Source organism: Trachypithecus francoisi, unplaced genomic scaffold (genome assembly GCF_009764315.1).
Source record: "Trachypithecus francoisi isolate TF-2019V2 unplaced genomic scaffold, Tfra_2.0 Lachesis_group16, whole genome shotgun sequence".
Lineage (NCBI taxonomy): Eukaryota > Metazoa > Chordata > Mammalia > Primates > Cercopithecidae > Trachypithecus > Trachypithecus francoisi.
Window position 1 is genome coordinate 65,069,383 of NW_022681461.1, and position 14,490 is coordinate 65,083,872.

Consider the following 14,490-nt stretch of genomic DNA (forward strand, 5'->3'; position numbering starts at 1 on the left):
CCCTAAAGATAACGACCGTTCTGACCACTGTTAGTTCTGCCTGTTTTTAAACTTTATATACAAGGAATTATATAGTAGGTTTTCTTTTGTGTCTGGCTTGTTTCCTCAACAATGTATTTGTGAGATTGATCTATGTTTTTAATTATATCAGTAGTTCATTCTTATTGTTGTAAAAGCCTGGGGTGATTTGAAGGGGTCCTGGTGGGTGAGGCAGGGAGACAGAGGATAGGGCTTCAGCCAGAGTAATTGTCTTTTTCTTTTTTTTCTTTAAGATCTGTTAAATGTACTAGGGACCCTCATAATATTTTGCTTGAAAGAGGTTCTACTCCTTAAAAAACATTTGAAAACTAGTATTTTCATTTATTAAAATATTGAACAACAAGCACAGTTCAGCAAATACAGTCTGTGAATCAGTTGATGATTCACTCATTCATAAACATTTGTTACATAATAACTTGTGAAATACACAAGTATTTCGAACTAACATCTGCCCAAAGATCTGAAAAGAGAGAGCCCTCCACCCCTCTACTCGAAGAGCCCGTCAGAGACTGGTGAGCTGTTCCTCACACCTGTGAAAAATAACATGCCAGGAAGGTACAGTGGTAGAGTGTGTTGTGGGTAAAGTGGCGACACCAAAGTGTGCTAAGTTTTGTTCTGTGACAGTGGAATAAGACTTCCCGGGGCTGCCTCACTGAGGATCCTAGCCAGAAGCTTATGTGGAAATGCTTCATTTGTTCTGACAGTAGAATTCCTGCTGGGTGTGGTAGGCCAGGACCATGGAGTTCTTCGTTTTAGGGCACAGCTGCACTGCTCTGGGCCAGGCCAGTATAATTCCCTTCATTGCCACCGGGTCCAGCAACTGGAAGCTGGCCTGCTGTTGGCTTTCAGCAGACTACAGGATGCCAGGCGTAGGCTGCCTCTCCGGGTTATGCTGAACTTGCACACTTGGTATTTTCTGAATGAATAAGTGAACGAAGTAATAAATATCACCATATAAACAAGTTGTTGTTAATGTTGTCGTTGTTTTTTGAAGTACATTATTTTCTGGGCAGGGAGGCAAATCTACTTTATCAAACCTGAAGATCAGTAATAGAATTTGGTCTGTCTCATACTCAGTGCCCTGCCTGCTGCAGGTCTTGGCTTGGACTAGTTTTTAGTTAAGCTCATACACATGGCAACCTCAGCTCACAAAGGCTTGCATACCCTCCTCAATAGCAAAACATGGGATTGAGTATTTTGGAGGCTTGTGCACATCTTTAAATGTGTATATTTCCCAAACTGCTCAGGCTTGTGTGGTCTGACTAGCTTTATTCATTTATTCAGAAATATGTATTAAGTGGCTCTTGTGTGCTGCAGTGGACTAGGTTCCTGGGGATGTAGTGGTGATGCAAACAGATGCATGAGGCTCACATTCTAGTGGGAGTGATGGTGATAAAATACTTGGAGTAATAAATATATAAACAAAAGTTGGGGAAAGAGCTATGAAGTAAAATAAAGGGAGCTATGAGAATTTATAGGTAGGGGAGTAAATATATATTATTATTATTTTTTGAGACAGAGTTTCACTCTGCCAGGCTGGAGTGCAGTGGCGTGATCTCAGCTCACTACAACCTCCGCCTCCTGGGTCCAGGCGATTCTCCTGCCTCAGCCTCCCGAGTAGCTGGGATTATAGGCATGTGCCGCCATGCTCAGCTAACTTTTGTATTTTTAGTAGAGATGGGATTTCACCACGTTGGCCAGGCTGGTCTTGAACCCCTGGCCTCACGTGATCCACCCATCTCAGCCTCCCAAAGTATGGGGATTACAGGGGTGAGCCGCTGCGCCCAGCCAGGTAGGGGAGTAAATATTTAGATGTGGCTGTATAGCAGGAAAGGTGTCCCTGAGGAGGTGGCATTTGAAATGAGATCTGAAAGACAAGTAGGAATTAACAAGGTGAATGGGTAGAGAAACTGTTCAAGGAGAAGAGAATGTATGGGTCTGAGGGAATATGAGAAGTCTAGAACACTAGAGATTTTGGTCTTTATCGTAAAATCACATGGAAAGCAGTCGTGGGTTTTAAGCAAGTGATACAATCAGAGTTCTGTTTTTGAAAAGGTCATTCTGGATGCTGGGTGGGAAGTGGATTGTGGAGAGAGTGCGAGTGGAAGCTGGGAGACTAGTCAGGAAGCTAGTCCAGTGGTTGAGGTGAGAGGCGAGTGACAGAGTAGCTGGGTGAATCAGACATTTGGGAAGCAGAATCAACAGGCCTTAGTGATGGATGGGAAGGGAGATGTCATGGATGATTCCTGTCTGGGGTTAAGGTCATGAGCTCTGTTAAGAATGTTCGCAATGAACATTCTTAAACTGCTCCAGCTTCCTGTCTACCAACTCTATCGCAAACACAGTTCATGGATGCTAAAATGTTCTTGCTTTTGCTGCTCTAACTCTGCTCCAGCAGACCTCCTCCCCCTCATCTCCTCCCAGCCCAAATGCCTTCCATTGCTCAGCCCTTTGTGAAGCCTCAGATCTGGAACCACGCATGGCTTCCTCTAGCCTGCGTCAGTCTCTTAATGGATTTCGCTGGTACAGAATGATAATCGTCTATGCATAACACTTGTTAGTTTATAAAACACTTTCCATTTACATTCCATCATTGTTCTGGGAGCTGGGAAAGTCTTGAAGAATACCCTCATTTCATAGAGGAGAGACTATAGGCCAGGAAAAGGGAAGGGCCATGACTCCCAGCCGGGAAGGTCACATCTGCCATTAGAACTCAAGTCCCTGACTTCTAGTTCAGCACTAGGTTCCATGTTCTTTTTAAATTTTTGTATGTAGATAATTGTATATTGGTATATACACAATATCTATGTATGTGTTCAATGACAATATCTACCATGGAACGGCAAGGTGTGCCTATCTCTTTTTTTTTTTTTTTTTGAGATGGAGTCTCACTGTGTTGCCCAGGCTGGAGTGCAATGGTACAATCTCGGCTCACTGCAACCTGGGTTCAAGTGATTCTTCTGCCTCAGCCTCCTGAGTAGCTGGGATTACAGGCATGCGCCACAATGCTTGGCAAATTTTTGTATTTTTAGTAGAGACAGGGTTTCACCATGTTGGCCAGACTGGTCTCGAACTCCTGACCTCAGGTAATCCACCTGCATTGGCCTCCCAAAGTGCTGGGATTACAGGCGTGAGCCACCATGCCTGGTCGTGCTTTTCTCTTTAACCCTAGCTTTCTAGCACCCAGCAGTATGTCTATGGTGGATACTTGCTGATGGAAAATATCTATGTTAATATAATACCCTTGACTCCCCTTTTCAGTGTTACGATTTTTGGTGGGGCATGGGGATAGGATATGACAACTGCCACAGGAAAAGCCCCTGCTTTTACCTGAAGAACCATAATTAGAATGAAAAGAATCCAGGGGAAATGTGGAGGATTGAAAGGGTAGTGAGGCTGGCATTTATAGAATCTGACTTTCTTGTGTTGGGTAGAAAGCTAGATGAAACCAGTTTCTCTCAGCCTTTCCTCTCCTCAGGTCTTGCTGTCCACCTTGTGTGTTAGCCCCGATTCTGCAAGGAAAGAAAGGGTCGAGGGAGGGAGCTAACACTTACTGAGATCCTTCTCTGTTCCACATCCTGCGTCTGGCACTTGACAGGCTTTATTGCATTTGATCAATTATGTGGGCAACCAGTATTCCCATTTGAGTGGAGAGAAAACCGAGGTTCGAGGAGTGGGGAAACGTGTAGCGGCTGCTCTGGCTCCAGAGCACGCTGTGCCTTGCTGTGAAATAAACATTTGTTGGCTGGTTTTCCACTGTTATATTTATCAGTTACAATAAGGGGACATTAAAAACGAAAGCAGTCATATTGTTGCGAGTAAATTTTATCTCTGTAGCTTTAAAACACAAACAAAAATAATAATTCCATTAGTAGAGGAAAATTGTACCATACTACTGAGTATAAATTTTATTGCCACAGAAACTGTGAAACACAGAGATGATAAATGAAAAGTTGGAACATTTATTATTGGGAATATATTTTACTGGTATAACTCAAACTCAAACAAACTGAGTAATAATAGTACTTGTTAAAAATTATAGTCAGCTTCTTGACAATGTGTGTGATTCAGACAGCAAAGGGAGACAGCATATTTGCACTCTGGTAGGTAGGGTGGAGGGGTAAGGGAAAGGGGTAGCAGAGGTGATCTATTTTATAGAGGAGGCTCTGTAAAGCCCCAGGCCTCAAACCTTGGTGAGCAGGTAACAGAAATTCATTACTGGAGAAATCCTGTATCCAAGGCTTGCGAAGGCAGGGCTTCTTGTCCAGAATTCTTTCGGCCGTGTATAATGCTCCTCAAGGAGTGATAGAAATGATTGTGAATCACTGTGAATTCAAGACAGCGATCCAAAAATGAGCCCCAGGAGTGGGGGGTGATGGCATTCAATGGCATTAATCAGGAAATGGAAATGGGCACCTTGGCTGTGGCCAGCAGAGACCCCAGCAGAGGGTAGAATGAGGCCTCTCACAGCAGCTCAGCAGGAGCCAGCACTGTGTGGGCCTCAGAGGCCAAGGGCTAGCTGCAGAGCACTCCGATCAGAGAGGAACAGGCCTACATATGTGAGCACATTAATTCTGAGAGGTAATCATCTCATTTTTCACATGAGGAAACTGAGGTGTGAGAGGTAATTTAGTGAGGCTACATAATTCACCCAGAGTCACACTGAGGATATAATAGAGTAAACATTTAGAAGCAGATCTGTGCAGCTTCAGAGCCCATGTTCTTTCTTTCCAGTTGTTCACATTGAATTCCATTAAAATGATATGACACTGCGGCCTTCTGAAGCTTTATTGGTGAAAAGAAAAAAGATATTAATAAAGTCTTTATTTTCAGGCGACTCATGTTTGAGACTTGGACAACAAGTATGGTCCTCTTGACTTTCCATTGTTCTCAGTAAAAAAATTCACATGGCTTGTACATGTGAGTGTCTGATCACATGGCTCTCAGTTGGAAAAATTTTATATATCTTTAAAGTAGGGCATGGGAAGCTGGTGGTGAATAGATTTGTTCTGTTGCAGTTTTTCTGAGAAACCAGCTTTAGGTGGAAGCATTTCCTTTATTATTTTGCCTTCTGGAAACCTGCAGTCATTTTAGAAATCTGATGAGGACTGCTCATGCATTCATGTCCGACACTGTTTATCTTCTGGCATCGGTGGTTGTAGTCCTGCATCTGATTTGGGCGTGCCATTCCCACCACTGCCTATCATGTGGAGAAAATATTCCATGGTGCTCTAGCAGTGTGTACTCCGTGTTTTATGTTAGAGTAACACAGAGTACAGGTTGCTTGTGTAACCTTCCCTCTTCATACCCTAAGTGGTAGCTAGTGTGTGAACAGATTGATCCTGATGCATTTAAAATGCTTTTCCCTTCAGTTGGCAGAAGATAAAGTATGCAGACCCTTACTCCTGCAGATTTATTTTCGTTGCATACTTCTCCTTTGCACGTTGGTTTGTCAGACCAGCTCTCTGCCCTCCTTGCACCACTGGTGGAAGTATACTTTGTTGGAAGCCCCCGGTGGGAAATTTGGCAGTAGCTATCCAGAATCTTAGCAGTGGGCTTACCCTGTGACCCAGCTATTCCCTTTCTAGAAATCTGTTCTCAGGAAGTCACTGGATAGTAGACATACAAGGATGCTTTTATCATAACATTGCTTATTACAGTAAACAATTTCACCAACATTTATTGAATACTTACTTTGTACTAGGCACTGTTCTCAGAACTTTGTGAGTATCGTTGGATACAATGTGTTAAATGAGAAACAATTTAAATGTTTTAAAAATAGAGAATTGATTTAGTAAACTATAGTACATTTCATACATTGAGTTAATGTACAGCCTTTAAAAATGATGATATAGACTTTTATTTATTGGCACAAAAGGATGTTTATGGTATATTAAGTAACAAAATCAATTCACTGATGTGTACCAAATGGTTCTTTTTTGTAGAAAATGTCTGAAAGGCTATATGCTAAAATGTTGACTTAGTTATCCTGAGTGACAAGATTATGGATGATTCTTACTTTTTTCTTATTTGCGTTTTTGAATGATAAATATTAAGCTAAAGAAAAAGAAGCTCAGCACGGGTCTGTGGGAGAAATGACTAACAAATATTCCTTGTCTCTCTGGGGCTGTGAAATGACCATCAGACTATCACCCTTGCATGTTTTACCCCGTGCCTCTTTTTGCAGCAAAGCAGTTGAGAGCTTAGCTGAAGCTGGTGGCTCTGAAATCCAGCAGGTAAAAGAAGATGCTCGAAAGAAGGTGCAGCAGGTGGAAGATCTCCTAACCAAAAGAATACTCCTTTTAGAAAAGGCAAGTCTGGAAATCCTGAGGGCGATGTATTTCTTACAGTGGGTTAATAACAGGTGGGCACAGTTTCGTTTTTTTTTCATAAACCGTCAGTTTCAGGAGAAACAACAGCCACCCTTATTGAGCATCTCCTGGATTGTAGCCCCATTTCAGGCATTTTACATGTATAATTTATAACCCCTTTACCCTGCAAACTGGCCATTGTGGTCTTCATTTCTGTATAAGGTCACTGAAATACAGAGAGAAGTACTAACTCGTTTGATAGGCCTTACCTAATACTAATAGATTTAATCCTGGGTTTAACTATGCTGATTTTAAAGCCCATGCTCTTTCTACAGCAGCACTCTGCTTATTGTCTAGTTTAGCTCCATTATTTTAAAGATGTGGAAGCTGAAGGCCAGAGAAGGGAAATGACTTACCTCACATTAGTTAAGCCTGGAACCAGACTCTGACCTTTAGGCTACCACGTGTCCATCCAGCTCTGGTACCTGGTATCCGGCTTCCCTCCAACCATCCTGCCAGTGCTCACAGAATGTCTTTTCTCTATTAGGCACTGCATGTCACTTCTCCTTCTATTTATTCTCAGTTAGGTATTTCCTATCACTGTGATGGGAGTCAGGATGTTTCCTGGCTAAAAAAATCCTGTCTCCTTATCTATTTTAAGCTAGTATTAAGTAATACTATTTAATTCTTGGTCTTTGATATCTGTTATTTTATCACAGTTTCTCTACCTGAAACTGGTTCTTTTTAGATATAGAGAGAAATGGCACCAAAAGCACTTCTGGATACAAACAGCAGGCACTGTTTTTGCAGTTTACAATTTTCCATTTATGATGTTCACATCAGCCCTTAAATTGTCCTTTTGGGGGTATGTAGCTATTAGGCCCAAAATACCTGTGTTTTAAACAGGCTTGGAGAGGGTTAGAAACTTAGTATAGGTCAGAAGTGGTAGAACTAGAACCACAAGAAGGTTCTCCTGATCACAAATTCTGAATTTTAGCTAAAGTGTAATTATGAGATCTAACTTACTGGGTCATTTGTTTTTCCCTGTAAGTGCTTTCCTGTGTGTTGGCGTGACGAGTCTCTGCTCTGTCACTTAGTAGCCTTATCACCTAGGATAAGGTATTTGCTTACTCTGAGCCTCTGCTTCATCATCTGTAAAATAAGGACAGTGATACCTGGTTTGCAGCGGTAATTGTAATAATAACTGTGGTATTAACAATTTATTGTGGGCTTACCATTTCATTGTGTGAGACATCCTCCTAAGCTCTTTATAGACATGAAGGTAATCTTTTCAGTAAACCTCTGTGAGGTGAATACTTCTGTCATCCTTTTTCTTTCTTTCTTTTTTAAAACAGGTGATGAAACAGGCACAGAGTGGCTAAGTCACTTGCTTAGGGGCACACAGGCAGTAAATATCATAACTGGCTTCAGACCTGCATTCTAAACTGCTATACTCTACTGTCTCGGGATATAACTTTTTAGGGTTGGATGCAGATGGGAGATAATACGAATGAAGCTCCTTGCTCAGAGCCTGGCATTTAGTAAATAACAGGCTTTGTTGTTGTCTAAGAATATGATACATGATTTTTTTCAGCTGTCATTGAGAGTGACAGGAAGCCCCGTGGGGAGATAGTGGTGGGGGCGGCACTGTGGAGGGCATGGCCAGGGAGGAGGGAGCCAACATTTTTTTCTGAGCGTCCTGTGATGGAACAAGCATTTGACAGTGACTCACGACAGCTCTTTGATGGGACGGTGGTTATCCCTATTTTATAGATTGGGAAACTCAGTCTCAGAGAGGTTTAACAATTACCTGAGGTCACACAGCAGGTATGTGGGAGAGCTGGTTTTTGAACCCAATTCTCTTTGATATTTATCTTTGTGATGTAATTGGAGGCAGTTGGTGTGAGTAGTTGGAGATTCATATCTACTCCCAGGTCACTTTCATGAACACCAGAGCCTTTTTCCCTAACACAGACACTGCCTGCATGATTTAGATAATTTCCTCGTTGGCTTCTCTGACCTCTTGGGAAGAACATACAGTTGTTTTTTTTTGTACCACCTAAATCACCTTGGAGATATAGAAAATGTACTTTAGAATTGTTCAGTCATTATCTTAAAAAAATAGGGCAGTGGGGGTGTGTGGGATGAATTCGTATGGAAATTATGGTGACTCTTTGGAATTTATGTATGTTTAGTATTGAGAGGAGCATTTCTCCTTGTTCTTCTTGAAGCTGTAAATATTGATCTGATTTTTCAAAACCAAAAATACAGTTCTTACAGAGTGGAGTCTTTTCCATTGGAAATGCCTATTACGCTTCAGGATACAAGACGGAAAAATGGCTGGCAAGTGTATTTATTACCGATTCTCTCCATGTATAGTACAATTCAGGGAGGGGAAATGTGCTGGAGAAAAAGTCATAAATATTTATATTTTAATCCAATTTCCTTTCAAAATGTTCCCAATTGTATTGAAAAATTGCATCAAATGCATTTAATTTAACTCTAGGATGTGAAAGCCGCCCAAGCAGAACTGGAAAAGGCCTTTGCAGGGACAGAAACGGAGAAGGCTCTTCGGTTGAGTTTGGAAAGCAAGCTTTCAGAGATGAAGAAGATGCACAAGGGGGACTTGGCAATGGCTCTGGTCCTGGATGAGAAAGACAGGTCTGGCTCTTGTCCCTGTCATACCCTGACATCACATTATCTGGCAGCGTGTTCTCTTTTCTTCCTTTTTATCCCTCCCTTCTCCCCATGTTTCCCACAGGACTTGAGTGACTAATGGGAACAAGTCCAACACAGTTAGATAGAAAGAAAACTACAGAGAAAATCAGGAGGAAGAGAAAAGGAATAGCATAGTCATATGAGGTCAGAGATAGTCTACTGATAGACATTCATGCTGAAAAGTTCTACTCAACTAAAGTTAGCATTTGATTTTGCCCGTAAGCTTCCTGGGAGTCAAAGGAAAAAGGATAGAGACAAGATTCACATTGCAAATGAGGTAAAACAAGCTAGTAACTCAGGAGAAGTCCAGTTTTACTTGGCACAATCAGAGGAAATTTCTCTTGTGGTTCTTCCGAAAGTGAACAGTGAGTGACTGCCCCCACAAGAAATACCAGTGAATTCCATGTGACTTATTTTCCATCATATCTTTTAATGCAGCCCACGGCACAAATTAGTACAGGGCAAGGTGTCAAAAATAAAACAGTGTTGACCCAATACAGAGCTCCTTGATGATCCACAATAAAATGGATGCCTTCTAGTCTATTGGATAGTTGATATGGCCTTTAGGCAATCCTTAGTGCCCGTTGTATTTTGCAACCAAACTTTTGGTAAAAACTTGTCAGGAGAAAGCTGATTTTATTGCTTACCATAAACCTTACATTTTGATACTTTTGCCTTATTTTGGCAGTCACTAAGTGGAAGGTTAACTAAATCTAAGTCCAACTGCTGGCTAACCTGTGACCTATCTGTTGAAGAGCCGAGCTTGGAATTTGATAGAAATTGTTCTAAAGCAAATGATCTGTTTCAGAGGATACTGACTGGCTCCGTTTTCTTGGTTATTTGGTGCCTGCCCCCTGCATTGACGAACACTACTGTGTTGTTTAGGTGCTTGGCCTAACTGCCTGGTTTCTCAACTGTTGTCTGCTTTTACTTCTGCCTTGGTACTACCTGTGGAGATTGGAGTCTGCTGCTTGGAAAATCAGATGAGCAAATCCTAATCCTTGGGATGGGATTATCTGTAAAAGAGAAGTAAATAGACCCAGAGGGAGAGCCCACGCCTCCATGTAAGTGCCCTAGCTTCAGCATTTGGAGGTGCGAGCATTTATTTGGTGCTGTGATCTTTTCTTAGCTTTGATCTGGAAAATGAAAGTTTAATGATTAATAATTTCAGGGTGAGTGAGGAAACTGGGTTCCCCATGGACCTCGGTGGAGTGAATATGTATCATGTCAGTTTACCCATTTGAGACCTTGTGTTTTTCTTGACTTCATGGCTAGGAAGGGAAACTTCCCTGGGATGTGCCCTGCTACTGAGCCTCCCCTCAGAGTACTGCCCTTTCCAGGCACCACCCATGGAGCCACTAGACTGAGAATTCCACAGAACCATTTCTGTGTTCCCTTGTATCTCTGCCAACCCATCAGCAGTGAAGCCCTTAGAAGGCTTATGGGCTTGTCTTCCTTGGGGAGCTACAGGTCTGGAGCAGTTAAACTGGGAGTAGGGGACCCAGGGAATAGAATTTGTGAGCAGCCACCAAAGAAGAAACGACTGGCAGAATTCCTGGTGCCTGTGAAGGGGAAGGAGAGCGTTTGGGATAGGTTTGAAAAGAGGTCCTGGGACAGAGTGAATAGAAAAGGCCCTCTGAGGGGCCTGACAGATGCTGAGCAGTCAGTTCATTGATTCTATTGGATCTTTACACCTTTTATTCAACAAATATTTCCTGAGCATCTTCCACTCAGCACAGTGGTGATGAGGATGTAAGAGGGAGTGATACAGCCTGGGTTCCTCTCCCCGGGAATCTCATTGTTTGAGTTGAAGCTTATCATCCAGCAGGGTGGGAGGGGTGGAGGGAGGAGCAGGATGATAAGGGCTAAGTAGGATCAATGCTGGGTTAACATATTTTATTGAATTCAGTTTAGAGGGATTAGGAAAAGTTTCCTGGCAGAAGTACTGGGATGAGGAAGAACTACTTGGACAAAGAAAGGGGAAGTAAAAGAACAGTCCTGAGGCAAGAAGGAACAGGCAGGATCCTGGCCTGAGTCCTGTGTTCTGGAAAGGAGTGGGGAAGAGGTGAGGAGAGGGAAGCTGGGGAGGTGATATGGACCTTATTGAAGAATTTGAGTTTTATCCTAAAGGCATACAAGAACTTCGGGGAATGACAAGATCAGATTTAAATTTAGAAAGGTCTTTCTGGCTGCCCTTAGGGAATGGATTGGTGCTGGGGCTGGGTAGAAGACTAGTTCTCAGGCTGATGCAGAAATCCAGGAAAGAGCTGATGGTGATCAAGGTGGAGGTGACAGAGCTGGGAATGGAGGAAAACAGGCTAGAAGGTAGGGTAGACATGATGGGCTTGAAGGACTTGGTGACTGATTGGATTTGGGGGATGAGGGGAACGGCTACAGTGACACAGCCTTGCCCAGGTGTTTTTTTTTTGTTGTTTTGTTTTGTTTTTTAAGATGGAGTCTTAACTCTGTCCTCCAGGCTGGAGTGCAGTGGTGTGATCTTGGCTCACTGCAACCTCTGCTTCCCAGGTTCAGGTGATTCTCTTACCTCAGCCTCCCGAGCAGCTGGGATTACAGTTGCCCGCCACCAAAAAAGCCTGGCTAATTTTTGTATTTTTAGTGGAGACAGAGTTTCACCATGTTGGCCAGGCTGGTCCTGAACTCCTGACCTCAGGTGATTTGCCAGCCTCCCAAAGTGCTGGGATTACAGGCATGAGCCACTGCGCCTGGCCCTTGCCCAGATTTTGAGCATGAGCAGCTGTGGTGCAGTTTATTGAATTTTGTGGGGGGAAAAGGAAAAAGAAGAAATGTTTTTGGGTGGAGGGAGAGGGAAGATGATACCTTCAGTTGGCACGTGTTGGGTTTGAGGGCCTGTGAGCCTCAGTGAGTGGAGTCTAGGATGTGGCTGGGTGTATGGATTAAAGCTTGAGTTAAAGGAAGTATAGATTCATTCCTTAACCAACCACTGAGTGTGGCCTTGGGAATGCATGCTGGGAACGCAGGGCTGAACGTTCTCCTGCTTCTATGGTGCTCTCAGTGCGGGAGGGGATAGATGTGAAAAAAATATATGTCGTGATGGATGCTGTGATAAAGGTGAGCCCAGGGTTCTGTGCTGTGACAAAAGCAAGGTGTGATCAGCTCTGCCTGGGCGTGGGATGGGGAGGGCTTGTCAGACAAGGAGTCCTGGGAGTTGGGTGAGGACACTTTGCCAAGCAGAGAAAACAGCACATAAAGGTACAGAGCCTGGCACATTTTAAGGTGATCCTAGAGGAGAGTGGTCCCCTTAGCATGTGCCACAGAAGCTTGATTGCTCATCTTTTTTGGAAGGGGGACTTTGGGAAGGGTTAACGTGTATCAAGTACTTACTGTGTTCTAGGTGGTGGAGTCTCCATGGATGTCGGATCAGGGCTTTGCTAAAGGCTGCATCTTCCTGGGATTTCCCATAGGTCTGGCTGGACAGGCGCCGAAACCCAATGTGTCAGTCCTGTGAATACAGCTGTCTCTCAGGGCTAGCTATGTCCCAGGCGCACTCCCAGAGACCAGTGCAGCAGTCGGATGCCAGCTCTGGATTTTTACTCAGGTTGTGGCCCTTTTTGTGGTGAAACTCTCCTGGGTGTAGGATCAGTATGTTCCCTCCCTGAAGGCAGGCCTGCCTAGGAAGCTAAGTCAAGGTCAGGTGGTTAGCAGAGAACTGGAGCCAGAGTCCTTGGTTTTGCCCTCGTGAGATGGATCTAGATCTGCGACACAGATCAACTCACTGTTGGGCAGGGCAAGGTGTTGAATCTTTAGGGCCCAGGGACCCCTCACGTGGATGGATGGACTCCGCCAATATCTTTCTGGGGTCTCACCACCCTTTTTAAAGGTGCATGCTTTAGCTACTTTATTGCCTTCAATCTGGCCTTTGAGCTGCTCTGTGTCTTTAAGGCAGTTAATACTGGGAAGCCCTGCAGATCAAATATGCCAACAGATATGTTCTGTTTGGCTTACAGTATTTTTTAAAGTGTGAATTAGTTGCCAATATGTAAAAAATTGAATTTCATGCAGAAGTCTGGATTTCCACCTTCTCTTTAAAATCTAGGAGATTGGCAGCCCTGGGTATTGTCTTGCTGGATTGAGGCTACCCCTCCCCTAGATGGGCCTGGTGCTCCAGCTTGGCCACAGGAGTCCCCACCAGGCCTGCCTACTGTTTCTATTCTCTATCTAGAACTTGCTTTAAGGTAACTAAAAAAAAAAAAAAAAAAAAAAAAAAAAAAAAAAATCAGTTTTATTGATGTAAAATTACATACAACACAGTGCTTCAATTTTAAGTATTTATAGTTTGGTGACTACCTCTCATTGATTATGTGATGATTTCAAAGTTGAGCCCCTAGAGGGCAATCTTACACCTCTTTCCAGGTTTTCTGGGGTGTTGCATTGGTGCTGCCTGGCACCCTGTGTCCTAGTACATTGCTAGGTACTTCAGTTACCTTTGTCTCCCTCTTTACCTTCATCGTGGGAAGCTGTGCTTCACTAGGGCTGCTCTGTCTGACTGCAAAATCTTTGTTCTTTCTACCAAACTAAGTTGCTTTCTAGGCTTAGCTGCAGAAAGGCTATTCTGAGGGTCTTCTGACAAAATGCTAATTGTTGCATGTTAAAAAAAAAAGTAATAATTGTAGCAACTGTCATTTGTTGAGTTCCACCATATTCCAGGAGCAATGCAAGATTGTTTTAAATAGCTTGTCTCCAGTCCACAATCGCAAGTCACCCCTATTTTGTAGCTGAGGAGGCACAGGCTCAGAGAGATTGAATTACTTGCCATGCCCAAGGGGCAGTTGATATGAGATAATTTGGTAATTATATTGTGTTACGTGATAACACAGCCCAGGGAGGGATATGTTCAGCTGTTCCTGAGGGGGGCACTAGGGGTGCAGGTAGCAAAACTTCCTGGAGGGGAGGTGATGCTTAATTAGCTCTGGCAGGATGAATGGGTGTTTGTCAGGTAGAGGTGGGGGTGAGCTGGGGGTAGGGTGGGGAAGGGCCTTTTAGTTAGAGGGAATAGCATGAGCAAAGGCGTAGAGGCATGAAACAGTCTGGCTTTGGGAGAGAACTGGAAGTGAGGCTACTGAGTGGAGATGGAGAGGGCGATGGTTTCCTGTGAGACTGAAGCTGTCGGCAGGGGCCTCTGATCTGGTAGGCCCTAAGACCTGGGACCTGGAATGCCTGGAAAGGAGTTTCACCTTTATCTTGAAAGTCAGTGTTTTTAAACTTTGCCCTGAGAAGCCTTGACAAGACATGCCGTTTTTTCCACACTCACCTGGACAACTCTGCTTCATTGGTTTTGTTTGCTTAGGTTTCAGTGACATTTCTTTTGGAGAGAGGATTTCTTGGCCAAAAAAATTAGTAGTCCACTGCTGTTGGTGGGGGCCGTTGAAGGTATTTGAATAGG

General features: G+C 43.5%; 1 protein-coding gene across 3 annotated transcripts in view; it reads left to right on the forward strand.

Moving 5' to 3' along the window:
• CDK5RAP2 (CDK5 regulatory subunit associated protein 2) overlaps nt 1-14,490 on the forward strand; it is a 194,642-nt gene that overhangs the window by 35,450 nt on the left and 144,702 nt on the right. For all 3 annotated transcript variants that reach the window (XM_033237639.1, XM_033237638.1, XM_033237640.1), the window contains exons 6-7: nt 6,227-6,350; nt 8,857-9,011. In XM_033237639.1, the coding sequence (XP_033093530.1) occupies nt 6,227-6,350; nt 8,857-9,011 (279 nt within the window). The remainder of the gene's footprint in view (nt 1-6,226; nt 6,351-8,856; nt 9,012-14,490) is intronic.